Source organism: Rousettus aegyptiacus, unplaced genomic scaffold, assembly GCF_014176215.1.
Source record: "Rousettus aegyptiacus isolate mRouAeg1 unplaced genomic scaffold, mRouAeg1.p scaffold_m13_p_6, whole genome shotgun sequence".
Lineage (NCBI taxonomy): Eukaryota > Metazoa > Chordata > Mammalia > Chiroptera > Pteropodidae > Rousettus > Rousettus aegyptiacus.
In genome coordinates this window covers 88,172,864-88,198,540 of record NW_023416309.1, presented here as the reverse complement: position 1 = coordinate 88,198,540, position 25,677 = coordinate 88,172,864, and the positions used below count along the sequence as shown (strand labels likewise).

Genomic DNA, 25,677 nt, shown 5'->3' with positions numbered 1-25,677 from the left:
TCTTCAACTCTCATGACTGATTTTTTTTTTTCTCTCTTTAGACTAGCTTTCTCTTCTTTATGTACATTAGTCACTTTACTATGATTCACAGGGTTATTTTGCAAAGAACTAGCCTAATTAAATTGAGCATCTCTTGGACCTATTCCAGATTCATGGGACAATCAGATTGGTCCAGCTTGGAGAGATGTTTATTTTTGGTACCATGAACTATGGCCAGAGGAGCGAGGTACCATATTACAAGCATTGCTATTGGAGCCCACTCTTCAGAATGTGTGGATAGTGGAAATGAGTGTGGTGTTACTTGTTTAGAGAGGTAGTCATGATACAGAAAAAGTAAAAGCCTCTTAGCTAATCAATCTTTAAGGCAGAGAGAGGTCCTTAATTAGTAATCTATGGATGAGCTTCAGAGAGTCTTTGAACACCCTGAAATTGTTTGGAAAAATTTTTTGTGTGTATATATATGCCTTTAATAAGAAGAGGTCCACAGTTTTATAATAGGCTCAAAGGGAACTATGACCTACATAAAAGACTCTGCTGTAGGGTTTGTTTTAGCAATCTGTGATTCCATGGACCTAGAAATCTTAACAGTGAAAGGTGAGGCAAAAGTAGTTCTTGCGATTAATATTTTGAATTCAAGATAACTAAAGAGGTGAAAAAATATATCTTTTAAGGAAAAGAAAATAGTTTTTCAAAACAAGTTTGACAAATACATGTTATAAATTAGTATTTTCTCTTTAAATGTATTTTAGATCAACAGAGGAGAATATTTTTGCCACCTCCACCTGGAATTAGAAAATGTGTCATATCCACCAATATTTCTGCAACATCTTTAACAATAGATGGAATCAGGTACAACATTTAAAATTTCTTTTAAAGCCAGAGAAGCCGCTTAGCTAATCATAAAACATTGAGTTTGCTTCTCTCCTAATTCTCCTCTCTACCATCTTTTAAAAATTATTGATTAGTATGGAATAGTAAGAAGTGTACATGATATATTCCTGTTTACATTTTTTAGCTATTCGTACTTGGCAATTTGTAGCTTTCTCTTCCCATATTTAAGAGTATGCATAGTGTTTTATGGGTTTTACTATCTGTTTTTCTATCCTCCCATTACCAGCATATACCTAAAATCATCTGATATTCCTTTCTCACCTGGCAGCTACACTTTGTAGAGTAAGCTTTATATATCGACGTGTTTATTGGAAACTACTGTTCTCACTTTTTACCTTTTTGTGAAATGGCCTATGATGCAGGTCTTTTTTTTAACATAATGATGTCATGAAATTTTTGAGTAGATATAGTAGAGAAACACTTGGAAATTTTAAATCTAGACTGATAGCCAGTATGAAGTTTTTTTCAGGCTCTTGAACCACATCCCTTTTGGATATTTATTTTTTACCCAATTTATGTTCTAAACTAAGTCTGTCTGCAGTTGGAAGGCTGCACCTGAATCCCCCAAATCCTATATTATTTCTTTTGGGTAAAATGATCACCTAGATCTGAGAAAAAGTTTAATTTCCTCTCCTTTTCTCCTTTACTTTAAAAATAATAGTTTCATTAAGGTCTTAGGGGAGCAGCTTTCCCGAGTAAATTGACCTCTGCAATTTTCTGTTTCCAGCAAAGGCAAAATTATTAAATTGTGTGTTTCAGACTGTTTCCTTAGTGAATGATAGACTTTACTGCTATTCCTAAATTTTTTTTTTACTTGACTTATTCTCTATTTAATTGACTTAAAATATTATTGTTAAAGGATGGTTGGAATTAGATTCTGAACCTGTTAGAATGGTCTAGAGGTGACTTTCCATTTTGTTTTTTTAAAGGAGAAATTCATTAACATAAAATTAACACTTAACAGTGTATTGTTAAATAGTATTTAATACATTTACAACATTGTGCTTCCACTGCCTCTGTCTAGTTTTAAAACATTTTCATCACCCCAAAATAAAACCCTATAACCTTTAAGCAGTTACTGAGAATATGGTGTATATTTTGTTTTATGTATGTACCATAATTTGTTTATCCATTCATCCCTTAATATGCAGTGGACATTCAGGTTGTTTCTACCTTTAGCTCATAGTGCTCATAGTACTACTGTGACCATATGTCTACAAGTATTTATTGAGTACTGTTTTCAGTTCTTTTGGGTGTGTACTTAGGAATGGAATTTCTGGGTCATATGATAATTCTGTGTTTAATATTTTGAGGAACCTCCAAACCATTTTCCACATTGGCTGAACCATTTTATATTTCCACCAGCAATGTATGAGGACTCCAATTTCTTGACTTTCAAGTTCCACAGTGAACATAAAAGTCATCATGTAGTTGTTAGTTTGGTGGAAAAGGAGAACCCAAAGTGGTTGAAAATAAGTCTTTTTTATTTTTTAGAGACTTAACTTGTTTTCATTCTCCTTAGATATGTGGTAGATGGTGGTTTTGTGAAGCAGTTAAATCACAATCCAAGATTAGGGTTGGACATCCTGGAGGTGGTTCCAATTTCAAAGTAAGTCTTTATGTCAAGCTTTTTTGTTTAAAGAATAGTTGATTAGATAATTTCTAGTTGGTTTGGGGATGGGAAGTTAATTACTTAGGAAACTCACAGAACATTTTGGGAACTTGTGTTTTTTTCTTCTAAAGGAGTGAGGCATTGCAACGAAGTGGCCGAGCTGGCAGAACTGCCTCAGGAAAATGCTTTCGAATCTATAGTAAAGATTTTTGGAACCAGTGTATGCCCGACCATGTGATCCCTGAGATTAAGAGAACTAGTTTGACGTCCGTAGTTCTGACCTTAAAGTGCCTTGCCATACATGATGTTATAAGGTATGTAGACAACTTGTAAAAAATTTGTTAGGGTGGAGTCAGGTTATTCTTTAGAAATTCTTTTAAAGTATTTGACTCAGACATCCCTACATCCCTACTAGACCCTAATACTGAAATTTTATCCCTTGCTCATATTTTAATCTTGACTTATTGGGATGCCTCATGCTGATATTATTTGAATCATTTAGCAACCACTGTTTATCTATTATGAAAGGTATATAATGACCCTAATTCTAGCTAGAAAGTGGGTTTTTTTTTTTTTTGGTAGCATCTTTTGTATGGCCAGCATTGTACTATGCATTGTAAGAGACAGAGTAATACTCTATAGTAGTTTTTTGCTTCATTAAGAATAGCTGTTAAATGTTAATTTATAAATTAATTGGTACAGTACAGAATATTATTGTAGGGAATTAAAATTTCATATATACATGGTAGAGGAAGTAATGAAGGAAAGTACAGCCTTGTTCTTATTTTTGTTTTTAATTGTTTGGGAATGTAAAAGTGTCAGGAACTTGGGCAAAGGTAACTACATATTTAAATTCATAGTAAGAAGGGAAGTAATTACTAAATGCATCCAAATATGTATTTCAAAGCCAATTAAAAAAATTGGGGGGAGTAGTTATTATCATAAGACGAGATTTTCTAAATGAGAATACAGATTCTAGAAAGAGGAAAGCATGTAGTATATGAAATTCCAATTTTAAATGATACCAAGGTAAAAGAAGGGGCATTTAAAGAAATCTAAATGGCCTAACAGCTTTCAGATGAACCCAGATTTAAATATAATGTTCACTAAGGATAGCAGAGCAGCATATAAGCAAGAATAAATATATATTAGAAAAATAGGAACAATAAGTTCTTAATATCGTTTGTACTGAGTCATTTTTCTATCTTAAGTTTTCAGACTTAGACTGTACCAAAAGCCCCCAAACTAGAGGAAAGGGAAAGAAAAAGACTTCTCTCCCTTTTCTCTTTAAGATGTGTATAATAAGGAGAGATAGAACCAGTATTTGGGATAGATGGCATAGTATTCGGGATAGATGACATGGTATTCACGGGTGACAGAAAGAAAGTGGAGCTTTTCAGTTATTTTTGTTTCCTCTTTCTCCTTCATCAAAAATTATTTTAGTCTATGGCCATGCAACCCTAAATAAGCTTAATCCTGTCTAATCTCGGACGCTAAGCAGGGTTGGGCCTGGTTAATACTTGGATGGGAGACCACCTAGGAAGACCAAGTGCTGTAGGCATAAAAAAGAATTTAAAAAATAAGGGATTATAAGCTGACAAGGTCCTTGCAATCTGTGAGGTCAACCAAGGGTTGCCTTGCCTAAGAAAAAAATTATTTTAAAGCTGGAAAGATAAGTACAAGTCTAGATAAGGAGAAATTGATGGCCAAGGTAGATTAGAAAATGATGAGAAAAAACCTAACCACCAAAAATGAGTCTGTCTTGAGGCTTTCGACATTATTTCCATGGTGCTAAAAGAAATTGCAGATTTAATGTCAGCGGTATTGTGGATTGTCTTTGAGAAATTATGCAGAACAGATCAGAAAATTGTGAGAAATGCAAATGTCTTGATCTTACCATTTAGAAAAAGGGGAAATTCTAGAAACAACCATACTGTAAGGCTGACATTGGTTCTAAGCAGATGCTTGCATAGTTTACTGGAAAATGGTTTAAGAGAATTTAATGTGATTTAGAATAATTATTTTGAATCAAAATGGTTCACAAAGAATGTGTCATTTTAAACCATTTCCTTTTCAGTTTGAAAATAAGACCATCTACATAATGGGCGCAGCACAAGAATTTGTTGAATGATAACCTAACGTCTCTTGTTTTCAACACAGTATTTATTTAACAAGATCACATTTGACATCTTTGTGAATAAGGAGATGACAGTACTACTGAATAGTGTATAATTGCCAAATAGCTAATTCAGAAAGCATTGATTAATTGCTTAGTGTAGTCTAGGTGGAGGTTTTACTGGTAGTATGTTGAACTTTGCTCTATCCTAATGAGCATTTTTAATGAAAATATTAAATAAAGATAATGCACTCTTTATCAGATTTCTGGAAAATGTCTTGATATCTAATCAGTAGATGATTAAAACCAAGAATTAGAGTGATCTCAATAGGCCAGAACAGTGGGCAAGAATCAACAAGGTAAAAGTCTGAAAGGATACATCTTGTATCCTGTATTTGGTTGCACATTAAGATATTTATGTGGAATATATCTGAAATTACCAGATTACCACAAACTTAATATGAATTGGCAATTATTATTCTGTTTAAAAAACAATTTTATAAAAATCCCAACTGCATAGACTTTGGTTATATTAATAGACAGCAAAGTCCAGATAACTGGGGATAATAGCATTCCTGTTCTGTGTTGGTCACTCTATATTTGGAGTTCACTTTTGGGTATTATTATGTTTTATGACAAGTTTGACAAATTAGAGTGTTTCTAGAAGATGGTAATTAGATAAAGTGGGTCTTTTAGAAACCAAATAATATAAGGAGTGCTTGGCAGATTGGTAATCGGGATAATCAAGAGAGAAAAATAATTGTAGTTTTTACAAATCTGAAAGGGGCCTTATATAGAAGAGCAAGCTGACTTAAGTTGCTATTGCTCTAGGGCAGGGTCACAAACTATGATCTGGGCTCACTGACAGTTTTTGTAAATAAAATTTTATTGAAACATAGCCATGCCCATTCATATATGGCTGCTTTTGCTACAATAGCAGAATTGAGTAATTGTGACAGAGACCATATGGCCTGCAAAACCAAAAATTAACTGTCTGGCCTTTTATAGAAAGTGTTTGCCAACTCTTGCTCTAGAAGATACCAGGACTTATTGGTACAAGTTGTAGGAAAGCTGACCATGTAACAGTCTTATGAGATTTTTGTTTGTTTTTAAATGAGTTGTCAGTTCTGGAATGGACTTTTGTATAAGGTATTGGACCTTTTGCTCTTGGTCGGACGTTTTTTAAGGTGTGAAATTGGAGTAGATTTATCATCTTAAGACTTATGGTAGAAAAAATAAACCAGTGCAGAAAATATTAATTATTAAAAGTATATGTATGTATGTATGTGTTTGTGAATATTATTAGTTGTCCTATGTTCATTTATGGTATTGCAGTTATGTAAGAATGCATTTATTTTTAGGGAATGCATGCTAAAAGTATTTTGGGGGTGAATTAGCACTGTATTTGCAACTTGCCTTCAGATAGTTCAGGAGAAAATAAGTACATACACATATACATAAAGCAAATATGGTAAAATTAATTGAATATACTTAGCATTTTATCAAAAGCCATTTTGAAGTACTGTCAAACAATTTGTAATTTTTGGCCACTTTCAATTAATTTTTCTCCACTGCTTTATAAAATCATAATAAAAATTGTAGACTGCAGAATAGAGTAGAGATGACATTGCCTATGAAGAATGGGGCAGGATTAAGATAAATAAAGAGGAATGACCAGAGTAACAGCTAAGGGAGATCAAAAGGAATTGCTTCTTGAATTAATAGAAGAGTATAATTCAGAAAAAATTACTTCTTCCTTTGCTGAATGATGATCATGATCATAGAATTTTTTTTTTTTTAAAAGAACTTGAAAAATAAGAGAAGTAAAACCTTTTGAAGAAATTTTTAAGTCTATATAAAATCTTACTTTGTTCAAGGAATGGCAGCTTATTTTATATCTCATATTCACACACAGGTTTCCCTATTTGGATCCACCTAATGAGAGACTTATTTTGGAAGCTCTTAAACAACTTTACCAGTGTGATGCTATTGACAGGTAAAAACAAACAAACAACTTCCCTCCCAACCCCCCCCCCCAAAATCCAACCACAACAGATGTTAATCTCTTTTTGAAATGGGTTCTTAATACTGTCTTTTATAAGTAGAACATGATTTGTTTGAATCGAATGGATTGTTTTACTTTAAATTAGAAATTGTCCTCAGTCTTTCTTCATCCCAGTTCTGAATTTAGAAATTACACCATAAAACCTTTTGTTTAATATTGGTATTATTTAACAAGTAATTTCTGAGTACCACTTCAGTGTCATGCATTATTCAGGGTACATCAAAATAATAAGAGAGCCAGAGTCCTTGTTCTCATGATTGTATAATAGGGAAAGATTTAGTAATTATCATTCTCTTATTTTTTCAAGGATATTCTCTATGTTTCTATTGAATTTTGTGTCTTTTATTACACTACTTTATTCTGCATCATTGGTTAGTTTTTTGGATATACTGGTCCTTGACAGCAGGGAGTTTATCTTTAATGTTTCTCTTATCAATGACCACATTGTGTAATGTTTCTTATATTGAATTGAATTTCTGAAGGTGATTTAAGGATATCTAAATTATATCTGGTTTATTCTGAATGATGAACATTTCATTTGTACTCCTCTGAGGTAGAAAGACTTAAGAACTTTCTCTTTCTATTAAGGAGTGGCCATGTGACCAGATTGGGTTTGTCTATGGTAGAATTTCCTCTCCCTCCACATCTGACATGTGCAGTAATAAAAGCTGCTTCTCTGGACTGTGAAGATCTGTTACTTCCAATAGCAGCAATGTTGTCTGTGGAAAATGTCTTCATTAGACCTGGTAAGATGTTTATTGATGAGGTTTATTTTAGTTAATAGATAGACTTTATTTTTTAGAGCAGTTTTAGGTTTATTGAAAAACTGAGGTGAAGTACAGACACACACAGTTTCCCCTAGTTTTGACTTCTTTTATTAGTATGACACATTTGTTAAAATCAATGAGCTAATTTTGATACATTATTATTAATTAAAGGGATCACTGTATTGTATATTCTATGTGTTTTGACAAATCTATAATGACACATATCCACTAGTATAATATTATACAGAATAATTTCACTGCTCTTAACATCCCCTGGGCTTCAGCTATTCATCCCTACATCCCTTCCCCCAAACCCCTGGCAACCATTGAGTTTTTTACTGTCTCCATAGTTTTGCCCTTTCTAAAACTCCATTACTTAGAATCATACAGGAGGTAGTCTTTTCAGATTGGCTTCTTTAACTTAGCAATGCACATTTAATTTTCCTCCGTGTGTTTTTGTGACATGATAGCTCATTTTTGTTTTTATTGATGAGTAAAATTCCATTGTATGGAATTTGTTTATCCATTCATCTATTGAAGGACATCTCGGTTGCTTTCAAGTTTTGGCAATTATGAATAAAGCTGTTATAAACATCTATGTGCAGGTTTTTGTGTGGACAAAAGTTTTCAACTTATTGCCAAATCGTAAGCGAATAGTTTAGATTTGTAAGAAGCTACCAAGCTGTCTCCCAAACCTTCCAAAAGTCAGCACCGTTTTGCAAGGCGTCTGAGGATTCCTGTTGTTGCATATCACTAGCATTTGTGTTGTCAGTGTTTTGAATTTTAGCTATTTTAACAGGTATATAGTAGTATTTCATTGTTTTAATTTGCTGTTCCCTAATGACACGTTAACCATCTTTTCATGTGCTTATTTGCCATTTGTATACCTTAGGTATCTGTTCAGTTCTTTTTTTTAATTGTGTTCTTTTTTCTCCTATTATTTTTTCCCCTATTATTGCGTTTTAAGATTTCTTTGTGTATTTTGGTTAACAGTCCTTTATCAGAAATCTCTTGCAGATATTTCCTCCCAGTCTGTGGCTTGTCTTCTCATTCTCTTGACATTGTCTTTTGCAGAGTAGAAATGTTTAATTTTAATGAAGTTCAGCTTATCAATTATTTCTTTAATGCCTTTGGTACTTTATCTGAAAGTCATCACCATACTCAAGGTCATCTAGATTTTCTCCTATGTTATCTTCTAGCAGTTGGATATCTGTTTGTTCTAGCCCCATTTGTTCAAAAGACTGTCCTTTCTCCATTGAAATGCCTTTGCTCCTTTGTCAAAGATCATTTGACTGTCTTTGTGTGGGTCTGTTTCTGGGCCCTGTATTCTCTTTTTTTTCCCCCTCTTTAATTCTGGCCTGCCACGCTTCCACCCCTGACGTATGGATTTTGCCGTTTCCCTTTAAGAACTGGATCTCTGAAGGTGGGGTATGGCCTGTGGCTCCACCTGGGGTGCGTACCCAGGACCTTATGCATGTAAAGCAGATGTGGTAACCACTACACCTCCTGTGGACCCACCTCCTGTGGACCCACCTCCCTGTATTCTCTTTCAGTGGTCTGTTTTTCTTACCTTCTGTCAATACTACACTGTCTTGATTATCGAAGCTGTATAGTAATTTTTGAAGTTGGATAGGGTTAGTTTTCTAACTTTGCTCTTCCCCTTTAACATTAATTTGGCTGTTCTGGATCTTTTCTATATAAACTTTAGTAGCAGTTTGTGGATGTCCATGAAATAACTTGCTGGGACTTTAATTGAGATAATGTTGAATCTATGTTGAATTGAGATAATGTTGAAACTGGAGAGAACTGACATGACAATATTGAGTCTTCCTATTCATGTACATGGAATATCTCTTTATTTATTTAGATCTCCAGTATTTCACTGAGCATTTTTCGATTGCCATATACCTAGTCCTGTGAGACATGAAACTGAGGACAGTTTTTTTTTTTACGTTTTGTTACCCTTTAACTTAGTTGTTTGAAATAGGGAGTATTTAACGCTCTTGGTTGAGAGTTAATTTTCTTGCATTAGTAAAGGAAGATAGTATGGTCAACCTTTGCCCTGTTATAGTACATTAGTAATATATTAACCTTATTTTTGTTTTTTTTTAAGAATCAAAAGAAATGGTAGTTTGGCTCTTGTACCCTTAGAGAATTGTTTTGAGGTTTCCATGTCTTTAAACTTTTACTTCTTTCCTTTCTTGGTGTGTCGATATGAGACAGCTTAGTTTGCCCTATGTCAGCTTCTTTTAGTTGGGGTCATAATTTTTCATTTGTAAAATCAGGGAATTGGATTAAGGTGATCCAATACTAATAGTTTTATAAGGCCAGAAAAAGGAAATGTTTTTCCTTGTTAGAATATTTGAATAGATGAAACCAGTCTAGTATTAGCCTTCTTTTTTTTGGGGGGGGGGGTAATATTTTATAAATACAATTTCATACCTACAGAAATGTTGCAAGAATAGAAAAGGAACCCTTTTATACCTTTTATTTAGCTTTGCTTATTAAAAATAAAATTTTTAACATTTTGCTGTATTTGCTTAATCTCTATATAATTACATGTATGTATGTATACATACACATGTATTTATAAATATATATTTTCTTTTGGTGAATCGTTTGAGCATAAATTGGAAACATTGTACTCTCTTACCAGAAAATATTTATATGTATATTTACTAGGAACATGGGCAATCTCTTATTTAGCCATCGTACATTTATCAAAATTAGGAAATTTGACATTGATACAGTACTATTATCTAGTCCAGAATCTGTATTTAAATTGTCTGTTTCCTTAGAGTATACAAAAGTAGTTTTGGAATTGCTAAGCTATACCACTTTGAAAGGCAACATTGTATAACTGGAGTTCAATATTTACTTATAGTTTTTTTTTTTTTTGAAGTGAAATTTACATGTAGTGAAATGTATAAGTCTTAGGTATGTTTTGTGAAATGCATATACCAATACCCCACAGCCCTGTCAAGATACAGTACAGTTTTATCACTCCAGAAAATACCATCAGTGCTCCTTCCCATTCAGATGCCATCCCGCCTTCCCCTAGTCAGCTACTTTTCTGAGTTTTTTCAGGTTAGTTTTGCCTCCTCTGAAACTTCATATAAATAGAATTATATAATACATACTTTTTTGTGTTTAGCTTCTTTTGGTCAACATAATGTATGTGAGATTCACTCATGTTGTATGTATCAGTGCTTTGTTATGTTTGTTGAATAGTATTCCATTGTGTGAACATACTACACAATTAGTTTATCCATTATCTTGTTGATGAACATTGGAATTTTTACTTTGGTGTTATTTATGAATAAAGAAAACTGTTTTGAATATTCTTGTGCAAGTTTTTTGTAGATGTATGTTTTTATTTCTCTCAGGTAAATACCTAGGAAAGAAATTGCTGTATTTTTGGTTAGGTATATGTTTGACTTTAAGAAATTGCCAACCCTTTTCCCAAAATGGTGTACCGTTTTAAAATCCTATCAGCAACGTTTGAGAGTACAGCTTGCATGACGTGTTCTCCTCAATATTTGGTGTTTCATTTTATACATTTTATTATATATTAGTGTGTGGTTTTAATTTGCATTTCTCTGATGACTGATAATTTTGAGTGCTTTTTCATGTGATTGTTGGCCATTTGTCTTCCTTTGTGAAGTGTCTATTAAAAAAATCTTTTGCCTGTGTTTTCACATTTTAAAAAAATATTGAATCTGGAAGTTCTTTATTTTTTTGGATAGAAGTTATTTGTTAGGTATGAGTTGAACATTTTTTTCCCCAGCCTGGCTTTTCTGTTTACTTTCTTAATGTTTTTTGATGAGAGAGGTTTCGAATTTTGATAAAGTCCAATACATTAATATTTTTGTGTGTGTGGTTATTGCTTTCCCCATGCTAAGAAATCTTTTCCTACCGTAAGATCATAAAAATATACTTCTGACTCGTATCTATATTGATATTTTGACTAGTAGCTTTACAGTTTCTAGCTTTTTAGAACAGTGATACATCTGAAATCAAGTTTTGCATATGGTATGAGGTAGAGGTCTAGGTTACTTCTTTTCTCTGAATATCTACTTGTTCCAGCACATTTGTTCAAAAGATTTACTTTCTCCCATTGAATTGCTTTGGCACCTTTGTTATAAATCTCTGGACTGTATATGTGTGAGTATTTCTGGACTTTATTTTATTCCACTGATCTATTTGTCTCTCCTCATGTTAGTGCCACTTTGATTATATAGCTTTATGATAAATTTTGAAATTTAATAGTGTAAGTCTTTCAACATTGTATTTCTTTTTGTATATTGTTTTGGTTATTCTATATTCCTTGCATTTCCATATAAATTTTAGAATCAGCATATCAGTTTCTTCAAAAAAAGCCTGCTAGATTTTGATAAAGATTGTGTTGAACTTTTTATTGGCTTTTTTGCTATCTCTTAACATATTTTTGCTCCAAGGATTATAATATACATCTTTTAAAAACAATTTACTCAAAATTGTTTCATGTAAAATATAAGACTTTGCAACAGTTTAGTTCCATTTACTTCCCCATTATGTGCATTGTTGTTGTCATAATTATTTCATTTATATGTACTACAAATGTATAATACAGTATTATAATTTTTCCTTTAAACATTCATATGTCTTTGAAAGAAGAGAAGAAAATTAAGTCCTTTCTAGAGCTGGAAGTATAAGTCTAGGTATTGGTTTTTAAATTTTTATTTAGAATCCTCTGTTTGTAAATGGACTTATTCAATCAATTTTTCAGCCTTTTAGGTTGTTCAGGTCTTAGATTTAATTATGTGTTATTTGTTTTTTATCAGCTCCTTGAGGTGGTTTTGGTATCATAAAGGACTTTATTTGGGGACCTACACTTTAGCAAAACATTATTTGAAAATGAACTGTATTTGTAGGCGCTCAAGGAAAAAGACTTCCCTTTGCTAGCCTAATATTTGGCCTTAGATTTATAGGTCAATCTAATTCTTTAGAATACTGAGGTAATAGCTAATAGAAATATGACTTGTATTCCGTGCTTTGATTTAGTGAAACATTTATAAGTCTTGTCTTTGTAAAGACAAGACTTGGTAACATCACTTGATCTCAGTGATATTAATGGATATAAAACATGAATTACCCCCAAAGCACTAAGGTAGCTCAGATTCCACACAACAGAAATGTGACTATATAAAGCAGTGGCCTTTTCTGTTATGTCAGACTCAGGATTGGGTTTATTTTCCTTAGACACTAACCTAGGCCTTTTTTTAAAAAAAAAATAACGTGTGTGTTATTATTGTCAAATATATTACATTTCTATGTTACAGGGCCAACAATTTAATTTTATAGATGATATTTTATGCAATTCCCTTTAAAATCACATAAGGTAATAGAATAAACATATATAGTCATATATAGTCTTTTTTATTTACCTATATATTTCTCTCTTTTTTTTTTTTTTTGCCTACAGCACCTGGTCTTCCTAGGTAGTCTCCCATCCAAGTACTAACCAGGCTCAACCCTTATATATTTACTTTTACTAGTGCTATTTTTTAGTGTCTTTCAAATTACAGTCTGGCGTCACTTCCTTTCAGCCTGAATAATTTTCTTTGTTATTTCTTAGAAGGCAGGTATGCTAGTAATGAATTCTCTCAGGTTTTGTTATATGGGAATGTATTTATTTTGCCTTCATTTTGAAATATAATTTTGTCGGATATAGGATTCTTAGTGGATGGTTGTTTTCTTTCAGCACTATGAATATGTCATCCCATAGTCTTCTGGCCTCCATCATTTCTAATGAGTCAGTTGTTAATTTTACTGGCCTCCTCTTGTGCAAAATAAGTCATTTTTCTTTTGCTGCTTTCAGTAGTTTGGCTATTATATGTCTGTGGATCTCTTTGCTTTTATCCTACTTGGAGTTCATTAAACTTCTTGAATGTGTAGATTAATGTTTTTCATCAAATTTTGAAAAAAATTAGGCCATTATTTCCTCAATAATTTTCTACCCCTTTCCTCTTTTTTTGGTACTCCCTGTGTCAAAAAACTGTGTCTCACATTTTTCTGAGCCTGTTCATTTTTCTTCTTTTTTCCTCCTCTTTTCTTTGGATCTCACAGTCTCCCTTAATCTCTATTTTGCTGATTCATTTTTCTGCCAGCCTACATCTATGCTTGAGCCCCACTTAGCGAAGTTTTCATTTGGTTTATTGTTCATTTCAACTCTAGCAGTCAGCCACTGATTGGTCAAAAGTTGTACCTAGGCCCCTTAAGCCAGTGATGTTTTTACCCTTTACTGTTGGATCTGTATTGTATGGTTTAGAGACAGTTCAGGGTTCAGGGAGTTTATGAGTTTGACCTCTGTTCAGAGGCTCAGATGTTCCCTTTCCTTTTGCTTCTCAGAAGGTACAACCTTGGGCATCTGCACAGTCCTCCAGAACATTAGGACAGCTATGGTTTTAGCAGGTTTCTCTGATCTTTCTGTTAAATATTTGGCTGGTCTGCCTCTGTTGCTACCATATCAAGCTGTTAGTCTCCATTGATTGCTTTGTTGTATTTGACAGTACCCTTTGGCATAAATTGCTCCATAGTCTGATCCAGATAAAGTTAGGCACCTTTGCAGGGGCAGACTGTTGCCAATCTTTGACGTTTGCCCTCACCCTCCCCTGGGAAGAATCTCTGTGCTGTAGAGCAGGAGCTGGGGATTGATTAGGAACCTTCTCTTCGCTGGTTGCCTGGCCCAGATCCTCCCCACAGAGCAGAATCTGGGGGTGGGAGAGGTGGTGGGAGGTGGTGGAAACGTCAGCTACCACCCCTGACTAGTATATATCTTTCTCAGCACATCTTACCAAGATGAGCTCTGTGGATATTTACTGGCTGCCAAAAATAAATAAATGAATAAAATATCTGAATAGCTCTAGGAAACTGGGAGCAGTGGGAGCTACCACTCAGCTGCTGAAGTCACTAGAACAGTTCTATAATACAGAGCTGTAAAGGAATGGAGGACTGCACTGTCATTAGCTGGTCCCCCATTCAGTAGCTATTCAGCTTTGATCTTCCCTACAGAGTAGTAGCTAGAGAGGTGAGAGAGAGGGTGCCACTCTCAGTCTGCAAAGCCCTCTGGAATAGTTCTTCACACAAAGCTATGGGGGAATGGATGTAGTTCCTATTATAATGCAGTGCTTCCTACTGTTCTTAATGAATTCCACGGAGTCAGTCAATCACTAAAGACTGAATGATTGTCTTTGATAATTTTAACTAGTTTATTAGATGTCTCTGTTGAAGAGAGGTTCTACCTAATTCCTCACACCACCATTCCCAATATAGGTGTATAGTTAAAAATTCAAATACTACAAAAGAAACTAAGTGAAAAGTCTTTCTTTCCTAAACTTATCCCCAGGTCTGATTCCTAAAGGCAACAAATGCTACCAGTTTCTTATTCATATTTAGGGAGATATTTTTCTTATATATACATATATGACCTAAACTTAATTTTTAGCCTGGATCATCAAGATCTTCAGCTGCTGCAAAAGGCAGACTTGCTGAGATCTTGTTATAGCCCGAATGTGTATTGGCTTTCCAGCTGCTTGTAAATGCATTTACAGTTTTTGTAGGTTAAGCAGTCCTTTCTGGCTTGGATCTTTGTCATTGTAGATCACCTAATTTAGTTATTGGTAAAACTGGCTAGTAGTATCAGATCTAACATTGAATAAAGATTTTAAACATCAAAGTGATGATACTGTCAACATATTTAGTAATCTCTTTTACTGTGGTAAACTGTACACAATGTCTATTATAGATACTGTTTTAGGAGTCAGACAGTGGACTGAGGGCCGTTAAATATTCTTTAGCTGATAAACAGTTTGCCTTAAAATGAAACAAATTTAAATAACAACATTAGGTTGGTTTTAAAGTTTTAATTTTAACTGTGATATTTTTAGAAATAAAAGGTACTTTATTTGTATGTGACACTACAGCCTTATTCCCCTGCTTCAGCTCCGAGGACTGTTACCGAAACCCTTTCTGTGTAATAGTTTTGTTTTCTGATTGATTACTATATAGAAAAATATTTAATTATCTTCCAAAGAGAGAAGTTTAGCTGATATAGGCTTGTTTTGCTGCTTTTGCTTTTTATTTATAGTCTTTGCCTCAATAGCATCTACCTATTTGCATGATGTAAAACTGATAGAATTTTATATGGGGAAAAATAATAAAGAAAATGACGAGTCTCCTGGGAAAGTAATTAAAGATGGATAGTCAGAAGATAAACTTACTGAGATTTTAGGAACTACGTGTGATATATTCTCTCTCCTTTTGTTTCTAGGCGCTTCCTTCAGTTGTTAACGAGGTAACATAGGTAGAAGCTACTTAAAGTCTGGGATGGAACACTTTATATTTTCTTGAGTGTTTTCTTTAGCCAGATTGCTTTCCTCCTAACACCAGGAACTGCTGCTTTGCAGATTCCCATTGTAGTCTATATAAGTACTGCTCCCTGGAATCAGGCAACATGGTACCTCTGCTAAATCAAGCTGTGATGGGTATACTGAAGGAATAGGAATTGTGGTATGATGTGGTGCAATGAAGGAAGGAGTCCTAGGAAATTCTAAAAAATCAGATTCTGAAATGTTAGCCGGCATAAAATGTTACATGGGGAGCTTGACTAATCAGAGCATATCAGTCCTGCGTGGGATTGAGTCAAAGGTAGAAACAGATAAATCTCAAAAACAAAATGTTGGGCAAAAGAAACCAGACACATAAAGTGCATTTATACAAAGTTTAGAAACAGGCAAAGCCCTTCTCTGGGATTAGAAGTCAGGAAAGAGTTACCCTGTGGAGGTGAACAGTTGCTTATTGGAAGGAGAGCCAAAAGAAGGCTTCTGGGATGTCGGTAATATTCTGTTTGTTGGTTCGGGTGTTGGGTACATTAGTATGGTATGTTTATGAACATTTATTGAGCTGTACACTTATGACCTGTGTAGTTTTCTGGATGCACGTTATACTTCAATATAAAGTTAATAAAGAAAAATAAAAAGTTTGTAGTAGTTCAGTTTGTGTCCTAATTGCCCATAATTAGGAATTGGATAAATAGATACTGGTTAAATTATATTATGTTCCTTATACCCCTGGAGAATACAGTGTAACTATTTTGAGAATGAGTAATTCTATATGTACTGACATGAAGCTGTTATTAAGTGAATAAAAGAAGTTTCAGAACATATCACATTTATGTAAAAATAAATCATTATATACATATGCTTGTATATACTTGGAAAATATCTTAAAGGACACACAGTAAGTAATTAACAGTGGTTAACCTTGAGGATTTGTTTATGGGTAATGTAACAAAGTGGAGAACATTGAACTTTTACATAATTTTTAAAAATGTGAGCATGAGTTACTCTTATGATAAAAATGAATTTAAAAAATAAATTCGGAATACTATTTTCAAGGCAAATAGATTGGGAGAAGTGATGTTACTATTCTGGTAAAATCTTCTAAAAGAAGAAGAGTTAACAGAGTAATTAGAGCCCCCTAGAAGAGTTAATGTAGTTCCGCCTTATTCCACCCCAGTGGGTGAGGTGGATTTTAATAAACTTGAATAAACAAAGTGAATGTAGGTACTTCATGTAAAGTAGAATCAAATTGCCTCTGCAATTGTCATTTTAGTTGATCCAGAGTACCAGAAGGAAGCAGAACTGAGACATCGAGAATTGGCAGCTAAAGCTGGAGGATTTAATGACTTTGCAACTTTAGCTGTCATCTTTGAACAGTGCAAATCAAGGTATGTGAGTTCTATGTACTGGAAATTGTCAATTTGAAGTATAGCTCCAGTATATACTTATTATGTGACTTTAGACAATTAGATTCAGGGAGGATGATATTGACCTCAAAGTATTTTTGTGAACACTGGTTAGATTTATCTATGTCACATAACTGTTATTTAGTAGGCATTTATTATGTACTATTAGTTCTGTTCTTTCTCTAAACTTTTCCTGAAAATGACTTTATAGAATTTTGGTTCTACATAGGTAGGTTAAATGTGAAAATAATTGGATATTTGTTAAAGCATATGTATATATAAAGAAATCCATTTATAAATTATTTTTCAATTCACTCAAAGACACCTATGTCAGTTTTTCAAATTCTTTGAAGTGCTTTTCCAGTAGTTGGACAGGTCTCATAAAAGAGTCGGCAGTTGCTTCTGGGTTTCTAGTTTTTGTAATAGAAATGAGAATGTTAGACTGTCCTTCACTTATAGAAGGTATTTTTGAGATGCTGGTGTTTTTGTTTTACAGTGGAGCTCCAGCTTCGTGGTGCCAAAAACATTGGATTCATTGGAGGTGCTTATTTTCTGCATTTCGTGTTGAAGCTCAGCTTCGAGAACTAATTAGGAAACTTAAGCAGGTGATTGCTATAATGGTTTTTTTTCTTGAATAGCATTTTGGCAAGACCTTCTGAGTACCAAAACCATGTAGATTACGAGGTTCTAGTTTGGCTTGTAGGAACAGACACCCTTCCTAACCCTGTATGAGCACCAAGCATTGTAATCGGTTATCCTTCTAGGAGGTTCTTTTCCTGGCCTTGGGTAGTTTCCTCACAGTCATATGCTAATTAATACTACTGAACCCTTGAGGAGCTCCTTCTGCAGATCTTTGGTGTTCTCTCTCTGCAGTTTTTTCCCTAAATTCTGGCCTGTAAACTCATCTTGGTCTTATTGAACTCTCATCTCTGTGTCTTCACCACAGGGAGTGTTCCAGGTTCCACTTGGGTTTTTCCTTCCCTGCGCCTTGATCCAGAATCTCTCTCAAGATTGACTAAACTGGGGCAGTTGTTGGGCTTCATTTGTTTCCCTTCATTTATTTCTCAGAGATCATTATCCCTTATTGCTTGATATATACAGCCTTTTGGAAACCATTACTTAATATGTTTTGCACGTTTTTTGGTTGTTTTAAGCAGAAGGGTAAATCTAGTTTCTTTTACTCCATATTGACCAGAAACAGAATCTTTAGAAATGCAGGTTTTTCAAAATAAAAGGTTATTTTAAATTGTTCTTGAAATTTACCACGGTACCTATATTCTTTTAATAGCAAAGTGATTTCCCAAGAGAGACCTTTGAAGGCCCTAAACATGAAGTACTAAGAAGATGTCTTTGTGCAGGTTATTTCAAAAATGTAGCTCGAAGGTAAGCACTGTGAACTTGAGAGATGGATAAATAAACACTACCGCATTTTACTATAATATTGAACTATTTAATATTAAAGATTGGCAGTTTGATTTAAACTCTGTGATTATGATGACATCAATTACAATGACCCTTTTCATAATTGTGACTTGTGTAGGGGGAGCTGCAGTGGTTCATAGTGGGATATTGGAGCTCAAGTAGAATAGGAAGGGAATCTTTGGGATAGCTGTCCAGCATGTATCGGTGCCTAAGTTGAGTGACAAGGGTTTTCCTGCAAAGAGATGGCTCTGGTGGAATATGAAAGCCGCATAGGTTGAGGATAGCATCTTTGAGGAAGGAAGGGTAGGTTGGTGTAGGTGTCAGAACTTGAGCAGGATGGAAAAAGCACTCACATGGGAATTATTCAGTACTGAGTATCAGACCTTGCGTGTAGTGAGAGTGGACATCTTTGTAGGGAAAAGAGTAACTGGTGGTGATGAGAGATTTGTTACATATAGAGGAATCAATCACATAATTAAATATGTTAAAGGTAATGGTGAAGGGATAGAAATATCGAAAGGGAGAAAACAAGAATGAGCTCTGTGATGTTCAATTGGAATTTCAGTGTATCACTGTAAACTTGTTTTTAATGTAGTTAGATGGGTGGATAGATATGGGAATAAAAAGATGTTACTGTATGTGTGTGTATATATATATGTTTATATGTGTGTGTGTATATAAAACATGTGTTTGTACGTATGTATATATTTACATACATATGTACAAACACAGCTCTGAGATGGACTGGGAGCAATGACACCATAATAGCGATGAATATACTTAGTACCCAGATCTTGACTTGGAAAAACTATTTGCCACATAAAGGACTCAGCTCTGGAGAAATAGGCCTGGGAAAGTACAAGATGTGCTTAGAACATCTTATTTTGCCAGCAAAGAAATGATCAATGAATGTTGAGGCCATGTCAAAAGTACAAAGGAGCCAGTTTGAATAAACCCCAACTGATCAAATATGGGAAATTTTGAGCATCAAAATAAATAATGATAGTAATGGGTTGTATAACCCGTTGTTTAAAATGTGAAATCATGAGTTACAGATCCAATCATATAAACTAATAAATGAGTAAATTGAAAGTTTAAAGACAATTGGAATTACATAGTTTAGCATCTCTCCACAAAATTCTTATTAATTATAGAGGGAAGAAATAACTTTTCAGTGGAGAAGCCTGGCAGATGGCTACCTAAATAAAGCAATCAAAGTGAACATTATCAGTTATGAAATAAATCAAAATCACATTCTTCCTGATAGAATATAATGAAAACACAGCATCACTTCAGTGATATTCCTGCCAGAGATGCACAACCTGAATCCAGCCATCCTGAAACAGATAAACTCACATTGAGGGACATATTATAATATACTAGCCTATAAATAAAGGTGTCAAGATCATGAAGGTCAAAGAAAAACTGGGGAAGTATTCTAGAATGACACACTAAGGGGACATGAAAAGTGAAGGCAAACATGATTCTGAATTGGATTCTTTTGCTATATAAGATATTATTAGGTCATTTGGTAAAGTTTCAGTGGGGTCTGAGGATTAAATATTAGTAATGTATCAGTGTTAATTCCCTAGTTTTGTTGGTTGTATTATGGCGAATGTCCTTGATTATAGAAAATGCACACTCAGGTGTTTGGGAATGATGGGCAAGTAAAGATTTTTGTATTGTACAAATATATACTGTATAGATATATAAACAATTATAATGCAGTTTGATCTGGGTTATAATAGGAATATATATAAAGTGCTATAGGAAATCAGTTGTGGTGATTGAACTAGGGCTATTTTGACAAGGTTTGGAATAACATTTTCATGCAGGAAAGTATGGAAAAGGATAAGAGTTTGATATTAAGAAAATGAATTAGAAAAATGATAGATGAAATGTTTTTATTACCAGATTTTAGACTAGTGAAATCTGTAACATAATATAAAGAACACTGTGTTTCAGTCAGAAGACCTGTGTTTGGGACTTGCTTTCACAGAACATTAGCTTTGTGACCTTGAGGAGGCTAGCTAATTTTTTGAATGTCAGTTTTGACTATAAAATGCCTGGCTCTCAAAAATTTTAGGTTATTTTCAGCCTTTATTATGAAAGCATTTTGTAAACTCTAAAGTACAATTACAATGTTAATTGTGTTACTATTATACTTATTAACCAAAAATGTTTATACTTAACTGAAATGACTAAGTCATATCATTAGTTTAAGATAAATTGATAGAGAAGTTATAGTGACAGTTGAATAAACTTTAACCTGTTTATAGTGCTCTTTGTAGCAGAACATGATAATTGTTCATTATTTGACATAGTGCTCTTCTTATCTCTTTGTTATACTGTTATCCTCTTTATCCTTTGGTTTTTTTGGTTTTTAGATCTGTTGGGAGAACATTTTGCACAATGGATGGGCGTGGAAGCCCAGTGCACATTCATCCTTCCTCAGCAGTAAGTACCTTATTTTTAATAAAGAAATTTGTAAAGGTATAGGTATAAATAATATACAAACATCTACTTTTTGCTTTTTAAGTTTAGCATACATCTATATTACATTAAGCTATAAAGGTATTGAGCTGGCCTATGCCTCCTGTTTTGAGGGATATAGGGATTAATTCAGAAGAGTTTGGGCTTCTAGTCTTTAGTCAGTCTAATGTGGAATAAGGCAGTTTATTGAGTTATCATCTTTAAATGAATTCTTTTGTATAGCTTCATGAACAAGAAACCAAACTTGAATGGATCATTTTTCATGAAGTATTAGTTACCACCAAAGTCTACGCAAGAATTGTGTGTCCAATCCGTTATGAATGGGTGAGAGACTTGTTACCCAAGTTGCATGAATTTAATGCACATGATTTGAGCAGTGTGGCTCGACGCGAAGCAAGAGAAGATGCAAGAAGGAGATGGACAAATAAGGAAAATGTAAAGCATCTAAAGGGTGAGTGTATTACTTATTTTAGTGCTCTAAGTCCAGAGAGCATAAATGTTCACATTCTCATATAATTATTGTTACAGGGCTTAGATTCTGGCTCTATCCACTCATAAAGCAAAGAGTTGTCATGAGTCTCAGGCTTAGTTATTTTGACTTCTTTCTTTCCTCCCGGTTAATCTCATTTTTCTTAATTCTCTGTCCAGCAGCATTATTAACAACAGTACATACTGAGCTTTTACCACATGCTAAAAACTTGTATCACTCCAATGAATTTTGACAATAACCCTATGAGGTAAATATGTATCTGCACTTTATATATGGGGAAGTGCTTAGCAATGTACAATAATTTGCTAAAAATCCCATAGCTAATAAGTGGTTAATCTGCATTCAGAATCCAAGAAACTTGACTCTTTAGCCATACTCTTAACTATTATGCCATACTGCTTCCCAGCGGTACTTCACTATTTTTATTTGGTTTATAAAATTTAGTGAATTATTACCTCAGAACATCATTTTTTTTCCATGAAATGTTAGGTCCCCATTTGGGAGGCATAAACAATTGTGGTACTGAACTAGGACAGAAAGCTTAATTCTCAGCTCACACAATCAAAAAGCTTTTCTGTAAAGGTTTCTGAGGCTCAGTGGGGGAGCAAATTGTATTATTCTTGCTTAACGTCACTGAAAAATAAAATGGTGAGAAATTTTGCCCAAGATCATAGAAGTCTTTTTTAGAAACAGTAGACCCTAGGTATTTTGTTACAGTATGAACTGTACTACATACTTGAATAAGGTCATTTCTTCTGACTCCTTAGGACTCCATGCTCTTATTTTTTAACCTTAGACTATAGTTTCTTTTGAAAGGGCAAAATTTAATTTCTTTTTTTCCCCTTACATTGAAAAATTGGGGCATCCCTTTCTCTCAACATTTCTAGTACTGAATCTCAAAACTAAAGTTTTACTAGACTAATTTGTAATGTTTTCAGATGGAATATCAAAAGAAGTCCTAAAGAAAATGCAAAGAAGAAATGATGATAAATCAATATCAGATGCACGTGCTCGTTTCCTTGAGAGAAAGCAGCAGCGGTCCCAGGATCACAGTGACACACTGAAGGAAACAGGCTAAGCAGCGAACCCTTCAATTCAGGAAGTAGGAAAACAACCAGGAAATGTGCTTCTACTTTGCCATTTATGTCAGAGAGCACTACCAAGAAGTGGTCAGCAGCTGTTTTATCAGCATATGAGCTAAAAGCAAATCAAAGCTCATCAATACTAATAAATGGAATCTTCAAAGAAAAGATTGGATTGCCATAGTCATAGGCAATATTATATGAAACCAATGAAAGACAGTACATGTAGTATTTTCCTTACTCTAATTTTGCTGGCCTTAACTGGTATAAGATGCTGTCATTGAGATATTTTGAAAGAACATTGAATTGTATGTAATCAGTGTGTGTTCATTTGCATTGATGCATTAAAAATTATTTTTCTTAAATTTCTTTAAGGCCTTCTTGTTGCTATTAGAGTAGTATTATATCAGGTATGTGACCATTTCCTTCAGAAGGCTGAATATAGAGGTTTTTACTCAGCAATACTTAGATGTCTAACTGTTTAATTGCTAAAGAGCTTTATAGATATTTAGTGAAAAGACTTAATCAGTTAGTAAATAAGAACATTGCCTATGGCAAGATTCTTTGTTGAATTAATATTAATCTTTAAATTGATTTTTCTGGGATTATACAAATTCCTTTTTATATAAAGTATATTGTTTAAAACAGTAGCTATAGCCATTAACCAAAGGACAGATGATATATATATATATATATATATATATATATATATATATATATGTTCTTTTTTTAGCTCTCCCTACATACTTGTATCAGCACCATGTATGTAGGTATGACAGTGTTTTAAACAGCCCTTCCATCTGGCCTACTCTCTTGCCTCCAGCTGCTTGGGTAGAGCCATTTAAACATCTATTATGCCAATCCTGAAATGGGATTTTCATAGCAGCCAACACTGTATTACCAGTGTATTAAATTGGAACTTTGAGGCAAATTAATATCATACTCAGGCCACATTCAACACTTGCCCACTCTGTTGTTTACTGCCTTGTATTCTAGCTATTTGTGTATTTGTCTGTCTCCCCCACTAGATTATACGCTCCTTGTGGGCAGGGACTATGTCTTTTTCATCTTTGTATCTTTCATGGCACCTAACACAGTGCTTTGCACACAGTAGTCACTCAATGTTTGTTAAATAAAGTTAGTGTCATTAAAATTCGAAAGGCAGTATAATGTGTGTTTTTAGGTATTTTTTATAAAAACTAGGAATTTAATTTTTTTATAGGTAACGTAACACTTTTGCAATTATTTTCTTTGGCATCTAAATAGTTTTCTGTTCAATATTAGAGACTTGAAGCTTTTTTTGAAAAATTACATGAGGACCCAAATCCATGTGTTTGTTCTTGAAGTAAGGTGAGTGGTGATGGTTTCTTTGAACATTCCCAGCGGTGTTAATTTGTTCATTTTAATCTTCAGTGCTCTAGACACTATTAGTACATTAGTCCTATCATTTTCTCTTCTCAGTATATGTATCTGCATTTCCTTAGATGTGGTGGGGTGTATGTGAATTCTTGGAATGAAAATTCTTTTGTGTCAGTAAATATTTATTATGCATACGTTCTCAATCTATAACCCATATTCAAATTTTATTAATTCTCCCAATAATGTCTTTTTTAATGTTTTCCCCAGTTCAGGGTCAAGTCAAGCATCATGTATTATTTTTAATCTGGAAAAGGTCCTTAGTCTTTCTTTATCTTTTGCTTTTAACTTTTTTTTTTTATGCCTACAGCACCTGGTCCTCCTAGGTGGTCTCCCATCCAAGTACTAACCAGGCCCAACCCTGCTTAGCTTCTGAGATCAGACAAGATTGAGCAGTTCAGGGTGGCATGGTCTTATTTAACATTTTTCAATACTGTTTTGACATTTTAAAATAATACAGGCTAGTTATTTTACAGAATGTTCTCAATTTGGATTTCTCTAATGTTTTCTCGTGGTTATGCATCTTTGTCTGGAACACTGCTTAAATGATACAGTGTCTTTCCTAAGACATCAAATTTGGAGGCACATGACTTTGGCCCCTTATTGATGATACTAATTTTGATTACTTGGTTACAGTTTTTTATTTTTTTCAATCTAGTTACTCTTATAATTAATAAATAATTTGGGGGAGGGCTACTTTGAGATTACATGAAGTTACCTATTTCTCACAAATTATCACCCTCTGGATTTATCAACTAGTGTGATTCTTGCTTGAATCAGTTTTATTCTTATGGTTGCAAAATGGTGATGATTCCTCCCTCCCCCACTTCTTTCCTATATTCATTTGTTGACATTATATTATAAGGAAGAGCTTTCCTTGAGAAAGAATTTCTAATAAACAGATCAAGGTAGAGATTTAGCAGGGAGCATTTCAATGAGAGGTAGCAAACTGTTCAGTTTATTTGATGCATAGAGTATCTACAGGAGAGTTAATAGGCTGAAAATGTTGGTTGAAGACAGATTATGGAAGACGTTCACAGCCACTCTATGGAATTTGTACATATTTTGTACTATGTATGAACTTATTGGAGGGGAATGACATTACAGCCTTAAGGTAATTGTGAAAATGATGTCCATAAGAGGAATTTATTTCCATTGAGAGGGCTGTGAGAGAAGTAGTATTAGAGGAATAATACTGGATCTAGTTAAAGTGGGATGTTGTCTTGGAGGAAAGGCAGTGGTTATGAAGTTTGTTCTTCAGAGAATGAGGATTCACCTTCCAATTTAAGTGAAACAAAAGAAACAAATGTAGACAAATTTTATCATAGAAAATTGGGCAAAGGACCCAGTCAGTCATTTTATAAAAGAATAAATAAGATCCTGAATCTTCCTAGAAATGAGGGAAATGCAGTTGACAATAACAGTGAGATGCCATCAGATTGGCAACAGTTCTTTTCCCTGAGATTGGCAACAACTAATATACCTGAAAAGTATTGACGTAGAATAAATTGTTCTTATATTAGAAGACATTCTGGG

General features: G+C 33.9%; 1 protein-coding gene across 1 annotated transcript in view; it reads left to right on the top strand.

The window, feature by feature from the left end:
• DHX40 (DEAH-box helicase 40) overlaps positions 1-23,885 on the top strand; it is a 37,453-nt gene extending 13,568 nt beyond the window's left edge. The window contains exons 8-18 of the mRNA XM_016143407.2: positions 750-849; positions 2,414-2,500; positions 2,635-2,817; positions 6,535-6,615; positions 7,273-7,430; positions 17,106-17,220; positions 17,735-17,843; positions 18,527-18,621; positions 21,048-21,117; positions 21,376-21,604; positions 22,582-23,885. Of these exons, the coding sequence (XP_015998893.2) occupies positions 750-849; positions 2,414-2,500; positions 2,635-2,817; positions 6,535-6,615; positions 7,273-7,430; positions 17,106-17,220; positions 17,735-17,843; positions 18,527-18,621; positions 21,048-21,117; positions 21,376-21,604; positions 22,582-22,721 (1,367 nt within the window). The 3' untranslated portion in view covers positions 22,722-23,885. The remainder of the gene's footprint in view (positions 1-749; positions 850-2,413; positions 2,501-2,634; positions 2,818-6,534; positions 6,616-7,272; positions 7,431-17,105; positions 17,221-17,734; positions 17,844-18,526; positions 18,622-21,047; positions 21,118-21,375; positions 21,605-22,581) is intronic.
• The last annotated feature ends 1,792 nt before the right edge of the window (positions 23,886-25,677 follow it).